The sequence below is a fragment of the Poecilia latipinna genome, unplaced genomic scaffold (genome assembly GCF_001443285.1).
Source record: "Poecilia latipinna isolate Pla-1442-1.1 unplaced genomic scaffold, P_latipinna-1.0 Scaffold1773, whole genome shotgun sequence".
NCBI classification, from domain to species: Eukaryota; Metazoa; Chordata; class Actinopteri; order Cyprinodontiformes; family Poeciliidae; genus Poecilia; species Poecilia latipinna.
The window spans coordinates 70,199-86,852 of record NW_015114389.1 but is presented as its reverse complement, the minus strand read 5'-3'; the positions used below and the strand labels follow the sequence as shown (position 1 = coordinate 86,852).

Below are 16,654 nucleotides of genomic sequence, written 5' to 3'. Positions count from 1 at the left end.
TCCGCTGCTCAACCACTGCGGACGCGGCTCCGCCGCTGTGAAGAATTAGAAACCGCTAGGAAAAACTCATCCAGCAGATTTAACAAATGGAGCCTTCTTGGTTCACGTTACCCAGGAGAGCAGCAGTCTGGAGGAGCTGCAGACATAACATCTGTCCGTTTTAGAGAAGCGAAACCACGCTAAATAAATAAATAAATAAAATAATCCTGGTAAAAGCGCACACCGGACCGCACAGGGTAAAGCACTCACAGAGTTCAGTTGATCTGTTTGGATCAGACAGATCCAACTGACTGATGAATTAGTGCAGATATTTTTCTGCAGATGGGAACCAGGAGGAAGTGCGTTCAGACCCCAGCGGGTGAATTGATGCAAATTTAAGTGAAGTCGCTTAATTTATTAAAAGTTATTGGGGTGGGCCTTGAGTTTGACACATGTGCCATAAGGTGTGACTGCTTGAAAGCAAAATTTATGTTGTTCTAAGACTTTTTGCTCTTGTGAAAATGTGTCTTCATGTCCTCTGAGGTATCTTTCTCTGATCTGACCACAAGGTCTGCACAAAGGATGAGTGGCTCAGCAGCTGCTTGTGAATACAGAGAGTCTTTATTGTAAAAGAGGTAGAGAGAATACAGGTGTTTCACTGTACAGAAAAAAGACAGCACTGTTTTTACTCAGTCAAACCAATAATATGGACTCAGACACGCCTCATTCATTTACAGGGACAGGCCAGTAAAAAAGAGAAAAGGAGAAACGAAACAACATGAAACAGAGAAACAAACACACAAATCTTTGGATTTTTCTCTATTGCCCTCTCATTCACTAAATGCACTCCCTTTCTGAGCCGTTAAAACCAAAACACTTGTTAAACTAATAGTACAAGCAATAATAATATTAATAAAAATGATATAGTGTGCTAAAAACAAAAGATAATGCGATCCCACCTCTCACATCTTTCCAACCACAAATACATTTTAGTAACAAGTGGAAAACAAACCCTACGAGCCCCGATGATAAAACCCAAACCTGCATGCACTCAACACACACTCACTCTACCGTCTGTGCACTCAGCTAATCATACAAACATAATGATGACCTACGCTGGGCGGCTTTCCAAACAAAACAAAACAAAAAAACAACGGACATTTAAAATAACCAAACATTATACAAAAACAACTGCAGCCAAGTGGGAAGGGTGATATCATTCTGTCTGTCTTTTCCCTCGTCAATCTTTCTGTCGTTCTGTGCGGGCGGGGCGGGGCCATCAGTCGGAGTTATCCGAGTGGTCGGTGCGGGGCGAAGTGCCGGAGGGGGGCGAGGCCCGACCCTGCCAGTTTCCGTTAGCCTGAGGGGTCCAAAGAGACAAAATCAACATCAACAAACCGCATCGTGCAACAAAAATGCAGTATACTGAAAATCAATATATGAATTTGCATATAATCTCTTTTTCCTCCATTTCTTGTTGGGTTCAAAGCTCCCACCTTTCAACAAAAAAAAAAGAAATCTGCAACATTTTTTTTACTCTCTGGTCAATTAGTTTTATTAAGTGTTTGATTTTAGAAAGAAAATAACATTCTGCAGGTCAGACATTTAAAACATTGTATTTACAAACTGTTAAAGTCTTCATGTGCAAAAATAAACAGGCAGAGCTGTGTGACTTAATAAACCCTGATTGGTCCAGCTGGCCTCTACACATTAATGCATGTCTGGTGTGAAGGACTTTGGATAATGTCAACATCTGCCATTTTCTTTTCTTTTCTTCATTTTGTGGCACTAAGCAAAAGATAATGTTGTAAAATGAAAAGATCTGACAATATTTAGAAGGAAGGTATATAAAGAAAGTATGAACAAGCTTTTAAATCAATGTGGCCAAGAAGAAAATATCAGTTTTCTGGCACTTTGAAGTAAAAGAAAAGTAATGCTAAGCAAACCCTCAGTTCGGCTTAGCAACAAGTTTACGAGTTTCTTGTCAAGTAAAATGATGTAAAACAGATTAGTGTGTTAATAACAAACTTAATCACAACTTCTGCCAAAACTCATACCCCTTATCATATTCCAATAACTTTCTTATGGCAGAGTAATCTCCAACTGGCTGAGACGTTAAAACTTTAAAAACAGGCTGTAAGCAAGATGTCACATGACTTCTTGGTTTGAATTTATCACAGCTGCCTACCACACAGTTAAATATTTCTCAACCAATGACAGGAATGTTCTGATAACAACAGTGTTATGATTTTATGAGTGTTTACACTTACAATCCAATAAAGGCTCTTTCACAAGTTACTGGAAGCGTGATCAGAAAGTCAGCTGGTTTTGTTTGAAACAGCTGCTTTAAAACTTGAGGTGTTTAGTGAGTTTAAAACAAACTCTGGCTGCTTTCATCTGCTTTCTCAAAACTACCACCCAGATGACTTTACCTGAAACAAAACCCAGAAACAACTATGTTTCTAGAAGAACTATAGGGATGGAAACAGTTGCAAAGTGTCACATTTGACAAGATCTGAGGTCATTCTTGAAAATATTTTCAAATATTAACATCAGATCAGCTCCTTATGCCCTCCATGTCTAATTCTGATCCCAAAACTCAGCAGAAAATGATATTTCTCTCCCATTCCATCTAAATGTATGAAGCAGCAGCTCACATATGCATGCCTGTTCAGAAATGTATCTTTATCGCCCTCTTGTGACGGGCTGATGGACAACAACATCGATCTGAGTAACAACATGAAGCTTCCGCCTTGAGAGAGATGTCTGCATGCAACTTTACTGCTTTTCATCTTTAAATGATTAGCAAATCACAAAATAAAGACACGATCTGCAGCACCTGCATCTGGTAGGCGGACTGCTCGCCGTTCACAGATGGAACCCCGAGGAACATGTCCGCTGAGCCCGAGAGGGAGAACGACCCCGACCCTGAAAACGAAGAAAAAATATTTAGTTTTCATCGACAGCATTAAAACGTTTGATTTTTTTCTGTGTAGGAAGCTAAGGGGCCTCCAGGGTTCCAGCAGGAGCCTTCGTCGTCTCGTACCTGTGGAGTTTGGAGTGTGCGGAGAATCGTCTCCCTGTCTGGCTCCTAAAGCCGTCTTCATGGCGTACAGGTTGGCCTCCTCTTGGAACTTGCCGATGTTTTTCTTGTAGCGGATTCGTTTGTTGCCAAACCAGTTGGAGACCTGGGTAAAAATGATTGAAAAAATAACACCCAAATTATAGTTTTCTTACAAATGCAAATACAAAACGTGGTTTCAGCTATGAGTGTTGAATAACAGATTTGGTAATTCAACTCCTGCCAGAACGTCACATAGCTCTGCCGGTTTATTTTACACATGAAGACTTTAACAACTTTCCTTCTGTTGCAAATGTCTGACTTTAAATACAAATATAAAAGTTACAAATTTGTGACTACAAAATGTCAGAGAAACTTTCTGTTTAACATCATAAATTTAAGCCTTTAATCATAAAAAATGTTCATTTGCTTCTTGTAAATATCCAACTTTTCAACACTAGAGAATATCCAAATTTTTCTTGTAAATACGTGAAATCATCTCAGTATATCAGATATTTTTGGTGTAAATTTACTCTCCAATTTTTTAAAATATATTTTATCTAATTTTCCGTCACATCCTGCCAGCTCGTCTCGATCCGTGCAGACAGCTGCTGACCTGAGAGACGGTGATTCCACACTGTTTGGCAAGTTCCTCTTTGGCTTCTTCGCTGGGGTAAGGGTTGGACAGGTGGGAGTAGAAATACTCGTTGAGGACCTCTGTGGCCTGTTTGCTGAAGTTGCGCCTCTTACGCCTGAGGAGAGAGAAACATGGTGAGCGCTAAGGGAATAACAACTGAAGAAATTAAAAAATAAAAATCTAACAGGGCAAATACTATTCAAGCCATCTTTGACTGTGAAAAACACATATTTTATAGAAAAGCTGACAATAAATGCATGGAATATATCAGAAAAAGACAGATGGATGGATACAGCAAAATGGTATATCCTTCCAAATCTGGAAAAGACTTAAAATTTCAAATTTTTCCAGACTGCACATTTCAAAGACCTCTTTACATGACATTTATTACAACTCCTGCTATAAACATCAAATAGTCACTTGCAAAGCTTTCATAAAACCCTTTTAAGTTAGACTTGGAAAATATTCTAGTATCTAGATGTTGTATTATCTAAGCCACAATGAGAAGCAGTCAGAGCCAAGTTAGCAAGCAGGTGTGCAGTGAGGTGAGACCACTGTGAAAGATCACAGCAATATCTGGCTGCTTGAACATTAAATATAAAGAAAAGATGGAGAATCAGGAGCGTTGTACGATGGACACCAAAAGAAAAATGGCCACAAACCGCTCACCTGGCGTCCAGGAAGCGGGACCTCAGAATCATGACGGCCTCACACGTGCTCTGCTTGAGCTGGGTCTGGATGGAGCTGAACTTGCGGTGGATGATGGCCACCATGCGCTCGATCTCCCGCGGAGTCACGGGCCGCGTGCGCGACTGCTCCCTCAGCAGGTTCATGACGTGAGTGGTGAATTCAGTGCATGCCTGAGTAAAGTTGGCAAATGAGAGAAACAAAAGGAAGGGATTAAATCTATACTGGAGTTCTCAACAATGTATCTGTATTGATTTTGAGGGAAAGGAAACCCTGAAAAGCTTTTTAAGACAACAAGGAGTTCTGAGGAAAGCTTAATTAAATAACTTGACATATGCAAAAGACTAAAATAGTATATTAAACAGCTGTGGAAAAATCTATTTTAGAAGGTTAGCATTCCTAAATGTTGTGTCAAATGGATTCCACTCAGCTGTGGAACTCATAATTACAAGAATAAAAACAACTCCCCCCCACATCCACCCACTCTAAAGAGGTATTTTCTGCGAATGCGTGGCCTAACATGCCAAAGGATTTACACTCCTGGAGGGCAGCGTCAGAACAGGCAAGCGTGTACAGGCAATGTCAGCGACACGGTACCTGCTCATACTTCTCCAGCTCAGTGTGGTAGATACTGCGAATCTGGCTCAACTTGCTTTTGTAGTCGGAGTGCTCGAGCGAGCTGTCGGGCGACATCCCTCCGGAGCTGGTGGCGGCAGACACGGCGGCGGCGGCCCCGCCTCCTTTCTCCGGCCCGGCGACGCCCTCCGCCAGCAGCATGTTGTCTAAACGCACCAGCTGAGGATCCTGAGGCTCCTCCTCCTGGGTGTTCCTCATAGACAGGCCTACCGGTTAGAACATGTTTGTGTTTTAACTCCCACTAAAATCAAACATTTCATGGCACACTCTTAGTTAAAAAAAAATGTGTCCAAGCACAGAACCTTGTGGTACTCCACCAGAAGCCCTGGAACATGAACAGACTGGAATCTGTTGGACCAATCAGATCTAAACTCCACTTGATTAGCAACTATTTTCTCCTGGAAACAGATACAAGTCATCTGAATCAAGAAAAGGTTTCTTAAGGAAAGGCTAAGAGACTTTAAAGTCTGTGATATGTCTCCATTTAGCTTAATTATGCCTAAATTTGGGGCGGTAATCTAAGGGAACTCTTGTGTGAATAATTTGGTTGGGATGGGGTCCAACATGCAAGATGAAGGTTTTCATCTAACAAGGTCTCTGCAATAAACTGCAAGAGGAGTGATTTGATTTGGGCTCCAGAAACTGAAACAGTCATGAGAAATATATTGTTTGCATTTGTTAAATATGTAACTCAATATGCAGAAGCTAAACTGAATATTTAGGATAAAAACGTGGCTAAATAATTTATGCACCTTTGCTTGAAGTTTGTTGGATTCCAATGAATTCCCAGCCATCGCCACACTCTTTCCAGGCTGCTTTATTAATTTTTAATATCTAAAAACAAACATTTAATATCAAGCAGACTAAATATATATAAAAAGATTGTAAATTAAATGTTCTAAAACAGGGAACAAAACTTCAAATACCGCTGCTTATTTTAGTAGAGTATAGTTTTACTTACATGACTCAAGTCATATATTATGCAACTTGGTGTTTATTTTATAAACTATGGTCAATTTCACAGCAATTTAAACAAAAGAAACATTTTAAGGCTGGTTAACTTCACTACTTCTTTGAATTAAATTTTATATTAATCGATTTATTTATATTCAGAATTAATATTATACTACAGGAATAGAAATACTGCCTAGAAACACAGCTGTTTATTAATCCCCTGTTTCTCCCCCATACTTATTCAGACTAGGAAGGAAGGAACTAAAAAACATGAGTCAAACTTTTCCATTCTGTTCATATCTTCATCTGAATCCGCTTTTATACTTCACACGATCAGTTCGCTCAGAAAGCAACAAACCGCAACTCAAAGATAAAACACCATCCTGTTTAGAGATCTCATAACCATCAATGTTTGCAACATCACAATCACAAAAGACTGTTTGGACGCACTATTTGGTAAGCAATAACATTTCAGATGCCATCCATTAAAATCCTGTCCACTAATAACATATTTCAGCACCAGGACAGACTTTATTTCAACAACTGATGTAGATTTAAATGATCAAGATAAAGACAGCTCCAGGAAAATGCCGGGCACAACGTAGGTTATGTTTAATCAATATCATTGCAATATGTAACATTAATATCATAATATTATATTTTATGTTGGTTAAACCTCTGGAGTTTGTTCTCTTTGTACAAACAGCTGCAGTCTAGCCATAATTGCCTGCTTGAAAATGGGTTTATACAAAAAAAAAAAAGAAAACTCTCCCACGAAAGTTTATTGCTACTTATGTTGGTCTGATAAGGGCTACAATTCTCAGATATTTCTAACGAGTCAACTGACTGAAACGGTGCATCCTAATATTATGACTTTGCATTTTCAAATAAGCATTTCTGAGAGTTGCGTCAACCTTTAGATTTAATGGAGTTGATTTTTTTTTTTTTTTTTCATAATTTGACCACCACTAATCCATTAATAGTGGAGCAAAAAAAAACCATATATACATCTGCAAAACTTTTCCTTAAAGATGAGCACTGAGTGACTGTTTTAAGTGAAAGCAGGTGTGGTACAGGTGTTTACTCACAAATCTAAACATAAATAAAGTGAAGTCAAAGCCAATAAATTATGGTGATTTGTTTCAGTGCTCTGTTTCTATTATTTAGGAATGAACCTGCACCTTAATACAGGTCACATCTAACAGTTGCTCCTACAATTATGCATTACACAAACAGCAGCTTGGTAACTTAATTTCTAACATCATTTTATTAAAAGAGAACAAATATTCTTTTTGAATTGGACATATTTTCAGAACTATGCTGCTTTCTGACAACTGTAGGAAAGAGAGCAGCTTTATTGGGCAACATGGCGAAATTAAAGATCTGATCATTTGAGCAAATGTGAAAATTAACAAATGTAAATAAGGTGGTAAACCCTGAGGTGGAAAAGCTGCACAATAATCAATATGCTAACTGACACAATATCTATGTTTGCTTCAGACCATCAATCTATTACTAACTACGGAGTTTATTTGTTTCAGTGCTATGGTCAAGAGTATAAGTTAAACAATGTGACCAAAACAACAGCTAGATGGAGAGCGTTTATTGCAACTACTGACACTGATCTAAATAAATAAGAGCAACTTTTGTCTTTATCCTCACACAAGCATTGTGTTTTGATCATATTATTGGTTTGTGATGACACCATATCAACTCGGGCTGCTGATGGCTCCAGTTGCACAGCACCACAGATCAACACCATGGTCTTGGTGACAGACAGCATTTATTAACCCTGTGTGTGTAAATAACCTACCCGTTTTTTCCTTGATCTCGCAAAGAACGCTGAACAATGCGGGCTTCATTCGGTGACAGTTTAGTGCGTGTTTCCTGTGGGGCACGAAGGAAACATCATGACTTATTGGAAGTACAGAGAGCAATAAAAAATGCTGACAGCATGAAAACCTAGGGAAAAATAAATTAAAGTTCTACAGCGACGTTTAGCAAGTTAGCAACCGTTAGCTTTAAGATAACTTTAAGATATCTGAAACAGACAAGAAAATATATAAATGTGACCTCACTGAACATTGTAGTCAATATGTCACTCCCGTTTTGATGTGATGTAGTAAAATGTAACGCATTCTTATAAAGAATGCATTTTCTTTACGCTAAAGGTGTAAGCTGCTGCTCTTAGCTTTAGCAAGTTAGCCTCGATTAGCGCAGGCTAAACGCCGAAGTTGGATTATGATTCGGCACAACAGTTAATGCCTTTATCTTGAATACAGTTCATCCGATCCATCTTAAACCATCAGAATTGAAGTAATTTTTTTTCTCTGAACTAACCACAGGTTATCCCAAACACCATTTTATTAATAAAAAAAATCTACCACCTTAACACATAATACAACTTAAAATGTACGGTAACTAAACAAGTTCAAACTTGACTGATTCAGTCTGCACTAATTAAAGTCTTTCAAATACAGCTAAAGATCACTGAAACAAGTGCTTTTCAAGTAAAAACAAAAATTATAAATCAATTACTCATTTATGAAACCCCCGTTTTGTTTTTTTTTTTTTGTTATTTTTTTGTTTTGTTTTATTTTATTTTTTTTATACGTCATTAACTTTGTTTTGATTAGGTTAGACCAGTTTAAGTAATATGTTTTTTAAATGGACTTGAAAGTAATCTGGTCTAAATGCCAAGAATAACATTTAAGCAACTATTTTGCAATTGAATAAGTTCAAGAAATATTTCACAAGATACACAAGACTTTTAAGGGATCTTCATTTATAGTGGAAAAATCAATTTTGAAACAGAATCGTTCTAAAGCCCCTTAAAGAAACACCGAAACGGAAGCCAACTTCAGTCTCGAGAAGGCTAACAATGGCTGCGATCAACAATCTCTGCTTGAAGGAAATGTGTTTTAAAACTAACATCAAATAACAAAAAGTCTCATTTTACTCCGACATCATATGAGAGCGAGCATATAATAGAAAAACAGTTTTATTTTTATGAGAAGGCTAATTGTTTAGCTGCTGGCTAATCAATCTAAACAATAGAGTGAAGTTCAGGAAAGTTTCCCAAAGCGTCACAGAGCCAAAACAAAACGCAGCCACGGTGTCGGTAACTTTCCAAATTAAACAATCAAAGCTGTCACTAACTTTGCTTGTGCCTCGTCCAAACTTTGGTCGGTGATGGTCATTATTTGCTGCAGTATGTCACCAATATCTCTGCGGGTTTCATGTCCGTTTTCTGTGCCCTCGAGGCCCGACTCGCCTCCGTCCGACCGGTGCTGGGAGGGTTGATGAACCGAGTTGAGCGCATGCATCCCGGGGTGGCCGCTCACGCCGAGTCCCCGGCCGTTGGATGGCCCATTGCCAGTCAGAGGCTGCTGTTGCAACATCTTTGGCGACGCACAGTGGCGACGACTGCTGCCCGACTGTGTTCTCACAGGCAACACAGCACTACCCGAACCGAGGCATCTCACAGAGCAGGGTCCCCTAGCGACTGACAGCCAGAAGTGCAAAACAGGCAAATGTGTGGAGCCCAGAGAGTGCACATAGAAAAAATAAATGTAGACAAAATATTTAGATTTTTGGAAATACATATTATTATCATAAACAAGCTCTTTGCATCAGAATTCCATATGCATGAAATTGTTGCAGTAGTCAATGTGACTAAAGATAAATGCATGCATGAGTTTTTCTAGATCTTGCTGAGACATTAGTCCTTTAATCCTGGAAATATTCTTTAAGTAATAGAAGGCTGACTATTACTGTGGCTCTGAAGGTTCAGGTCAGAGTCCATCACTACACCCAAATTTATGGCTTACTTGCTGGTTTCCAGCTGTAGTAACTGAAGCTGTGCATTGACTCTAGATCATTCCTCTGTAGGTCCACAGATAATAACTTTGGTTTTCTTTCTGTTCAACTGGAGAAAGTAATGGCTCATCCACCTGGTAACATTGAAACAAAGAAATCCCCGTTCCTTAAGTAAGATTTGAACCAGCTGCGTACTGGACCGGAGAAAAGTTGAGTACCGACCCAACTCTTGGTACTTTTTACTTTTTGTTTTGAGGGAGGGCAGGAAAGAATTTGGAAACGAGCAGAGAGGCTTTGAGCGTGAGGAGAAAAGTTTGAGAGAACATAGTACATATTTGAACGAGCGCAGAAGTTTTGAGTACAAGCATTAGAAGTTTTGACAACAAAGCCATGAAGTCCTGCTTTCAGACTGAAAATGTGCTCTCTACTTAAGACAGAAAAATTCCCCACATACAATCACACAACTCCTGGTTCTGACTATGGCAAACAGACTTCTTTAAAGAAGTTGCTGCCAATGCTCCAGAGTAGGTATTTTCTATTGTTTATGTTTCTTTTTCTTAGCTTCCTTTGTCTTATGATTTTGTGACGACACAGTCAGATGCCATTGCTGAACAAACATTAAAAGTGATCCATAGAAGGCTCCATCCTTAATTAGACTCCTGATGCTGCTGTATTTCAGTGAACACTAACATCCAGAAAAGCTGGATATTTAAAATGTATTATTGTAAGTTCACAAGTAAGAGGATGACTAAATATGTAAATGTATATAATCACATTGGATCCAGATCATTTCAATTTGGGATACTTTGCTCTAAACAATTACTGAGGTCATTGACCTCCATTTTTTACTTTTCATTCTGGCACTTGTGGAGCTCCGTACAAGTGCAAAACAGCATGTGACAAATATGACAACAGCATTTTTTTATCTGGTGAAGAAATTCTGCTGAGACCACAGCAACAAGTTTCATAGAGGATAAGTGTTTGTGTGTGTATGACTGAGCACAATAATGCTTAATCAAGTAAAAAAAAAAAGGACAGGATCAAATAAAATTTGACTCAATAATCTGGAAACTGCTTGCTTTCTTGTTAAAGATTGAAATCTGACTACGAACAGATGAAGCCTAATTTGTCTTTTGTGAAACAACAATCTGACTTAATACGGCTCGTTTCTCTACTTCTCGTTTTAGCTTCAAGTCAACAGGATGTGAGCCAAAACCACAACAGTGAAGCGCAGAAGAGCTGTACGTGTTTCAACAAGTTGCAATGGGGCCTGACACATTCAAATGCGTAGCAGCTTAAGCAGCAGCTGCCTGCAGCGGCTCAGCATGCTCCTAGTTTAAGATCAGGTTGCAGACTCCTGTGTTTCAGAGTACACCTGGACCGAAGCAAGTACATGACAGGAGCTATTTAGTTTGTTTTAGAGACGTAGTTCATGACAATCAGATGAGGCAAATGTGGGGCATGTAAATAGGGGTGGGCTGAGGCGAGAGGAACAGGAAGAATAGAGCGGAGAGACAGAAGACTGCAATACAGACAGAGAGAGGGAGAGCTTGTGGCGCTGGTATGTGAAATACTTCACAGCAGACTTTTTTACCCCTTCTTGTCTACATAGAGATATTGACCAGACGAAGGACGAGGCGAAAAATGCTGTACCCCATCTGTGGTCAGTTCAACAGATGATGTTGTGAGGAGATAAAGTCCAAACGACAAAGGTAAGACCCGGTTTACTTAACTTGGAGTAAAAGTAATGTTTATGGGGGAATCTCACAGGATTAAAGTCTTAAAAATAAACTATCTTCATTACTAAAGTCTAACTAGTCCATATGAATCTTTTAACCACATTATACATGTTAGTTGTTAAAAAAACAACAACAACAGAAGTGTAGATTTTATAGTGCTGTTTAAAGAGGTGAGAACTTGCTAAACTGGTTTCTTAAGGAGGGACAAAAAAAATCTTCAAAAACAGTTTTCAAGCCAGTAAACACCTGTCTGTTAACAACGTACATGTCCTGTCTGCCGCCTAACCATCAGAAGAGGAACCGTTTTCTGTCTGCTTTGCGTCTATATCAAAGAATCTGCTTTGTGTTTCTTCCGCTCAGAGTTTGACAGACACAATAATGGAGAGCAACATTGAATTTTCTGTGGAGGAGATGCTGGAACCTCTCATCATCACCGAGGACGGAGACACAACCACAGGAGAGGCAGCAAGCAGCTCAGATGCCATCTTGCGAAGCTGTGGTGAAGACTCTGCTCTCGAAAAGAAAGAGGAACACCCGGGGGAGGGCGAGAATAATGAAGCTGCACCGAGTAGTGAAACGCATTCAGAGGAGCTAAAGTTGGAAAAGCAGCAGAGCAACACGGAGGAGGAGGAGCATTCAAAGGTTGATAAGCTGGAGGATAGTGAGAAGAGAGATGATGGACTAAACTTAGACAAAAATGAAAGTGAAGAGCAGACACAAGCTGGTGAAACAGTGGAGGAAAATTCCTCTGAGCAGCAAAATGAAGGGGACAAAAACCAAGATGAAGATGCAAAAAAGGTGGGTAAACTAAAACCTCTGAATCAATTAGATGTTCAGAAGGTAATCATAACACTTATTATGTTATTGACTTAAACAACATTCAGTCCGAGGAAAACACACACACACACACACACACCTACACACACACACACTTGTGGAAATTTGTAAGATTTATTTTGTTACACATCATGTGGGATTACGTAGGAGTGGAGTGGATTCCTTTGCTGTGCCAACAAACATTGTGTGCCACTCAGTCAGAAACCTCTGTCTCTCTCCACCTACCCGCCTCCTCTCAGGCTCACCGGTTAACCCCTGACTTCCCAGACTCGCTGTTTGAGCTGCTCTGCACCCTGCAGGAGGGCAGGCGGCTCAACGACCAGCGATGCTCCTTCAGGTTGGAGGGCGGGATCAGGAGGAGGAGGTGCCACTCGGAGCCCAATACCAGGAAACCAGCTAACAGAGGTGGGAGCGCGCTCATGAGGTTCCACTGAAACTGATGAAACTCATGCAGCTGTTTCAGCTGTTTCCATGACATGACTCTGACTCATTTTGATGGAGAAGAACAAAAACAACTATGAAACCTATGAGCAGGGTTTCAGTACTTTTATGTTTCTCCATTTTTGATAGTTAAAACTCCACTGAATTACTTTTTTTTTTTCTTTCCAGTTGTCTTTTCCTCCATGACTTCACTGCAGAAAGAGGAGTTTTTTGATTTGGTTGCCACTGCACAAGCTCGCCGGCTGGACGACCAGAGAGCACAGCTGGGAGGCTCTCTGGCCCCAAAACCAAAATGTAGAAGCTTTCGAGGCAGCTTAAAGCAGCTGACTTTAGTGAAAAAACCTGAACCGGTTCCTGTCCCCAAAGATGTTCCTGCCCCTAAAGATGATCTGTATGATATGATTCTGACAACACAAGTAAGGAGGATTTGCTATAATGAGTGCTGTAATTTTTAAAAAGAAATAGTTGGTGTATCCACTTGTCGATTCTGATTCCTCCCTTTGCTGTAACCCTCAGGCTCAGGGCCGGCTGGAGGACCAGCGCAGCAGGGCCCCCGGTCCCATGGACGATGAAGACTTCTTCTCTCTCCTCCTGAAAGTGCAGGGTGGGCGAATGGATGAGCAGAGGACTGAACTGCCACGCTTGCTGAAAACCTGAGACACAAAATAGAAACTGTGGTCAGCTGTGAGAGTCAATGAGTGTTTTAGCCTCTCTCTTTTTTGCTTTGATTTCCTGTATGAGCAGGGTTTTCACAACCATAACTCCTCCTGAATGTTAGTCAGTGTTAAAGTTGTCAAGATTGTAGCAAAAACGCTAATGTTTGAGCCACAAAGCTTTTAATGTAACATTAGGAATTGTTTCCAATAAAGAAAAGGGCAGCAATACATAATTCAGCCTGTACTCTGAGGGACATTAAGGGCTACTTTCTAAAACTTGGAGGTTACTTCTTGAAACCTAAGGGATATTTTTTCAGAATACAATTAGTTTTTAGAGTGTAGACATTACTTTCCAAACCTTATAGGTTATTTGTTGGATCTTAGAGGTTAGTTTCTGGAAGTTATGGTTATTCTCTGGAATTTACTCATATTTTCTGTGATATATATTTTACTTTCAGAAATCTGTACATTTCCTTTCTGTGAATTTTTGTGAATATACCATTTAAATTTTGTAAAAGAACTTATAAAACTTGGAAAGTAACCTCCAAGATCCAACAATGTACCTTCTAAGTTCATCAAAGTACCAAGTTGCAAGACTCATAACGTAGCATACTCCTTGAAATTAATCTTAGTGTTTTGAAAAGTAATGTGAGTTTTGTGAAGTAAGTTCATGAAAGCATTAGGTTACATATCTCCCTGTAATAGTTCAAGGAAGTACCTTTTCAGTTGCAGAGCATAACTTTAAATTGTAGTAAGTCGCTTACTACAATTTAAAGGTTCTAGAGAAAGTAACTTCTACTTCCTGAAAGTAACCTCTAAGTTCTGGAAACTAACTACAATGTTCTGGAAAGTACCAGGTTGAAGGATGCCTCATAACACAGCTTGATCTCTGAAGGTACCCAGTTAGTTCAACAAAGTAATCTGTATGCTTCATGAAAGCTATCTTTAAATTCCAGTGAAAGCTTCAGAAGCGTTTCCCCACAATATAACTTACTACTAAAGTACCCTTTATGTTCTGGAATGACACCTCTGAGTTTGTGGTACAGAAATGTATATATTTACCCCAAATTATCCAGTAAGCCAGTTTGAGGATGTGCCATCTAATTGGAGAAAGTACAAAGATACAAAACTCCTGATAGTATAAGTGTTGCCCTCAAAAGTAACCTTTCGATTCTGAGGACAGTGACTTGTAACCTCCAGCAAGTCCCGGAAATGAAAGAGTTGTATTATACATTGCTACTAAAATGTTTACCATTTTTGGAGTTTTTTTTTTTCCTCTTGCAAATGTGATCAGAATAGACTAGCTTTTTTGGAAGTTGAGGAGAAAGTATTTTGATATGTATTGTTTTTTTTACCAACAAGGTAAGATTGATGAGGAGATCCAAAAGTTATGCAGTGCTTAAGTGATATATGAAAGTTCTCTTCCAGAATAAACCAAATGTGCATCTGAGCCATTAGATTAGTTGATTTGTGAAATTTATTTCTCAAAATTACCATCAGAAGGAAGAAAGGACTAACTCCATTACTGGATTTCAGCAGAGGATAGTTTCTTCAGTAGCAGTGATGCCTGAAATTTGAGCAAAACAGAGAATAACACTTCATTATAGAGAGGTGTTTAGTGGCGTGATGATTCCATTGTTGGTTATTATAGTAAAAACATATTAGATGATTAGTATTTAGCACGTGTTGTACTCTTGAGACAGAAAGTCAAAACTGGGAAAAAATGTAAAATTATGAGTTTCTAGTCATAAATTGGAGTCAGAAATGGACTATCGTATCCATGTGTTGGGAAATTCCCCTTTAAGGCATTTTGTTGAAACTATGAAAAAAAATTGACTGCTAAGTTTATTATTAACAGTAATTCCCTTGTGATGGGAACATTTCCTGATATCTATTCAAAAACATCCAGCTGCACATGAATTTAACCATTCCTGGTGGAACAACATGACTTATGGTGTTCCTCTTAAGGAACAAATAAGGCAAAGATAAGGATGTTAATATTTAACAAGCTAAGTGGAGCACTTTTAGGTGTATTTTTCTAACCAACTTCCTGAATTTTCTAGTTTGCTCCTGTAATGATAAAGAAATAAACGACAAATACCATGTTTCTTACTACCTGTTACAAATATTAGGCTTAGTGAAAAATAATTAAATTTTAGTATAGTTTATTAATCTAAATAGGGTGCCAAAGATGTTTTACTGAAGTTAGCTGGTTTTATTTTTGCTGTGCAGTATTCGGTGTTAAACAGAAGAGCATGGTTGTGACTCATCACAAACCGATCAAACTGTTTAAGTCACAACATGCTTTTCAAAACGCTGCAGGCAATAATGAAGGCCACCTAATGTCAACACCTACTGGGGGTCTCATGGAAACTGGTGACCTTCTCCGCTCTGCACTGCACTGCACTGCGTCCTCTCAGCTCAGAGGAAACCTGTTTAAGGAAGTAGTTATCGGCCCACGCAGGGGGAGGTCAGAGGTGACGAGAGGATGCCGTGTCACTTCCTCAAACAGGAGATTTAGGCCAAGATATCAGATCACTGACCACCACCTGCAATGCTTGCAGCAAAGAGAAAAAGGAGAAGAGCATGCAGCACATCTAAAGCTGCACATTTCAGCAAATATTATGAAACAGGAAAAGCTGATTAAGTTCCACTTTTAGGATGAATGTGCTAGAAAGTGCTCTTCCAAGAGTTGGGTGTGTATATTCAGCCAGTTTGTTCCTCATCAGGAGGATTAAAGGTCACTTGTCAAAGAAGAAATATCAGTCATGTCAACACGGGTTTTATTTAGATTTATTTGTCTGACTTAGAAATCTCTTAATTCTGCAGATGCGTGTTTTATTTAGCTCACTATTTTTGTTTGTCATGAAAAATAGAGTTGCTCAAGATATCAAGATCAAAACGCTAAGCAGCTTTGCATATAAAACTGAATATAGAATGTAAACCCTGTCCCAACTTGGTGAGGTTTAACAAACACAGTCAAGTCTAAAATTATCCATGTTCGGGTTTAAAGTAATCTTTAACTATTACTATTAGGTTTTCTTCTGACTTGAAGCATTATCTCTGTTTTGGAGAAGTCCAGCGAGATTCTGACTTGAATCTCATAGAGGACTTGCAGAGATCTAAAAATTAGGATAATGGCAAAAATAATAATATAAAAGCAATACAGCTTTTTCCGTAAATTATTGATGTAAATATAATCAATAAT

At 39.1% G+C, this 16,654-nt stretch overlaps 2 protein-coding genes across 2 annotated transcripts; one reads left to right on the top strand and one right to left on the bottom strand.

The window, feature by feature from the left end:
* Nucleotides 1-578: 578 nt before the first annotated feature.
* pbx2 (pre-B-cell leukemia homeobox 2) lies at nucleotides 579-9,444 on the bottom strand. The gene is made up of 8 exons (XM_015061060.1): nucleotides 9,114-9,444; nucleotides 7,768-7,841; nucleotides 4,962-5,206; nucleotides 4,347-4,537; nucleotides 3,657-3,792; nucleotides 3,026-3,167; nucleotides 2,819-2,907; nucleotides 579-1,339 (listed from the first exon to the last, which is right to left on the bottom strand). The coding sequence occupies exons 1-8, from the start codon at nucleotides 9,353-9,355 to the stop codon at nucleotides 1,259-1,261; spliced, it is 1,200 nt and encodes a 399-aa protein (XP_014916546.1). The 5' UTR covers nucleotides 9,356-9,444; the 3' UTR covers nucleotides 579-1,258.
* Nucleotides 9,445-11,023: 1,579 nt separating this feature from the next.
* gpsm3 (G protein signaling modulator 3) lies at nucleotides 11,024-14,903 on the top strand. The gene is made up of 5 exons (XM_015061061.1): nucleotides 11,024-11,485; nucleotides 11,873-12,310; nucleotides 12,589-12,754; nucleotides 12,959-13,206; nucleotides 13,307-14,903. The coding sequence occupies exons 2-5, from the start codon at nucleotides 11,891-11,893 to the stop codon at nucleotides 13,445-13,447; spliced, it is 975 nt and encodes a 324-aa protein (XP_014916547.1). The 5' UTR covers nucleotides 11,024-11,485; nucleotides 11,873-11,890; the 3' UTR covers nucleotides 13,448-14,903.
* The last annotated feature ends 1,751 nt before the right edge of the window (nucleotides 14,904-16,654 follow it).

What these genes read in the sequence shown, in the direction of transcription:
- pbx2 (XM_015061060.1), bottom strand. Translation starts at nt 9,355, where the DNA reads ATGTTGCAACAGCAGCCTCTGACTGGCAATGGGCCATCCAACGGCCGG. An exon ending in TTGGACGAGGCACAAGCAAA is followed by an intron (nt 7,842 to 9,113) that starts GTTAGTGACAGC and finishes CGTGCCCCACAG; the next exon opens with GAAACACGCACTAAACTGTC. An exon ending in TCCCGCTTCCTGGACGCCAG is followed by an intron (nt 3,793 to 4,346) that starts GTGAGCGGTTTG and finishes CTCTCTCCTCAG; the next exon opens with GCGTAAGAGGCGCAACTTCA.
- gpsm3 (XM_015061061.1), top strand. Translation starts at nt 11,891, where the DNA reads ATGGAGAGCAACATTGAATTTTCTGTGGAGGAGATGCTGGAACCTCTC. An exon ending in AAGATGAAGATGCAAAAAAG is followed by an intron (nt 12,311 to 12,588) that starts GTGGGTAAACTA and finishes GCCTCCTCTCAG; the next exon opens with GCTCACCGGTTAACCCCTGA. An exon ending in ATATGATTCTGACAACACAA is followed by an intron (nt 13,207 to 13,306) that starts GTAAGGAGGATT and finishes TGTAACCCTCAG; the next exon opens with GCTCAGGGCCGGCTGGAGGA.